The 782-nt window shown below is 49.0% G+C and overlaps 1 protein-coding gene across 1 annotated transcript; it reads left to right on the top strand.

The window, feature by feature from the left end:
- The first annotated feature begins 254 nt into the window (after positions 1 to 254).
- LOC127123697 (proline-rich protein 3-like) lies at positions 255 to 782 on the top strand. The gene has a single exon (XM_051053900.1). It carries the CDS (start codon positions 255 to 257, stop codon positions 780 to 782), a length of 528 nt encoding a protein of 175 aa, XP_050909857.1.

The raw sequence follows: 782 nt of genomic DNA, 5'->3' as shown, positions 1-782 counted from the left end.
GTGCTTCCTTGGGATTCTCAGAGCTTGTGGCTATAGGAGCTCGCGTTGAATATGGTGTAAGGAATGGCAAACTGGCGGCTGTAGCTGGAACTTCAAATGCTAATCAAAAGAAGTTCTCTGGAGGGTTTCCCAGGAAGAAAGAGGGGGAAACAAATGTTGTGACTGTTGGTCAAGGAAGAGCTCTTCCAAGAAGGAGACCACAATAATATCCACCTCAGCAATATGTTCAACAACCAATTCCCTATCAGCAACCCATGTATCCCGTCCAATACGCTCCTCAGCCATACGTAGCTGCTGTGACGCCTGCATTCAATCAACACCCTGCTCAGGCTTATCAAGCGCCTCCAGTCTATCGACCAGCTCCAGTTCAACAACGTGTTGCGGCTCCGCCAGCTTATCAACAAGCACTAGAAGCTCCTGTCTATCAACAGCCGAGAGCTCAGGCGCCAAGGCAAAATGCTCAAAACCAAAATAGGAGACAAGGGGAGAGGGCGACCTTCAATCCAATCCCAATGTCGTACACTGAGCTTTATCCCTCCTTGTTGCAAAAGGGTTTGGTGGTTCCCAGACCTATGGGACCTCCACCTGATCGTCTTCCTCCATGGTACAACCCTAATGCACACTGTCCTTTCCATGAAGGTTCCCCCGGGCATGACCTAGAGGGTTGTTACGCTCTAAAGCATAGGGTTCGTGAACTGATTGAGAGCAAGATCTTGTCTTTTAAGGACATGGGACCAAATGTGAAGAACAATCCTCTTCCTCCCCATGGAAATCTGCAGTAA

Source organism: Lathyrus oleraceus, chromosome 2 (genome assembly GCF_024323335.1).
Source record: "Lathyrus oleraceus cultivar Zhongwan6 chromosome 2, CAAS_Psat_ZW6_1.0, whole genome shotgun sequence".
NCBI classification, from domain to species: domain Eukaryota; kingdom Viridiplantae; phylum Streptophyta; class Magnoliopsida; order Fabales; family Fabaceae; genus Lathyrus; species Lathyrus oleraceus.
This window is presented reverse-complemented; position numbering and strand designations above follow the sequence as displayed.

Coding starts and splice junctions, on each gene's coding strand:
- LOC127123697 (XM_051053900.1), top strand. CDS start 255: ATGTATCCCGTCCAATACGCTCCTCAGCCATACGTAGCTGCTGTGACG.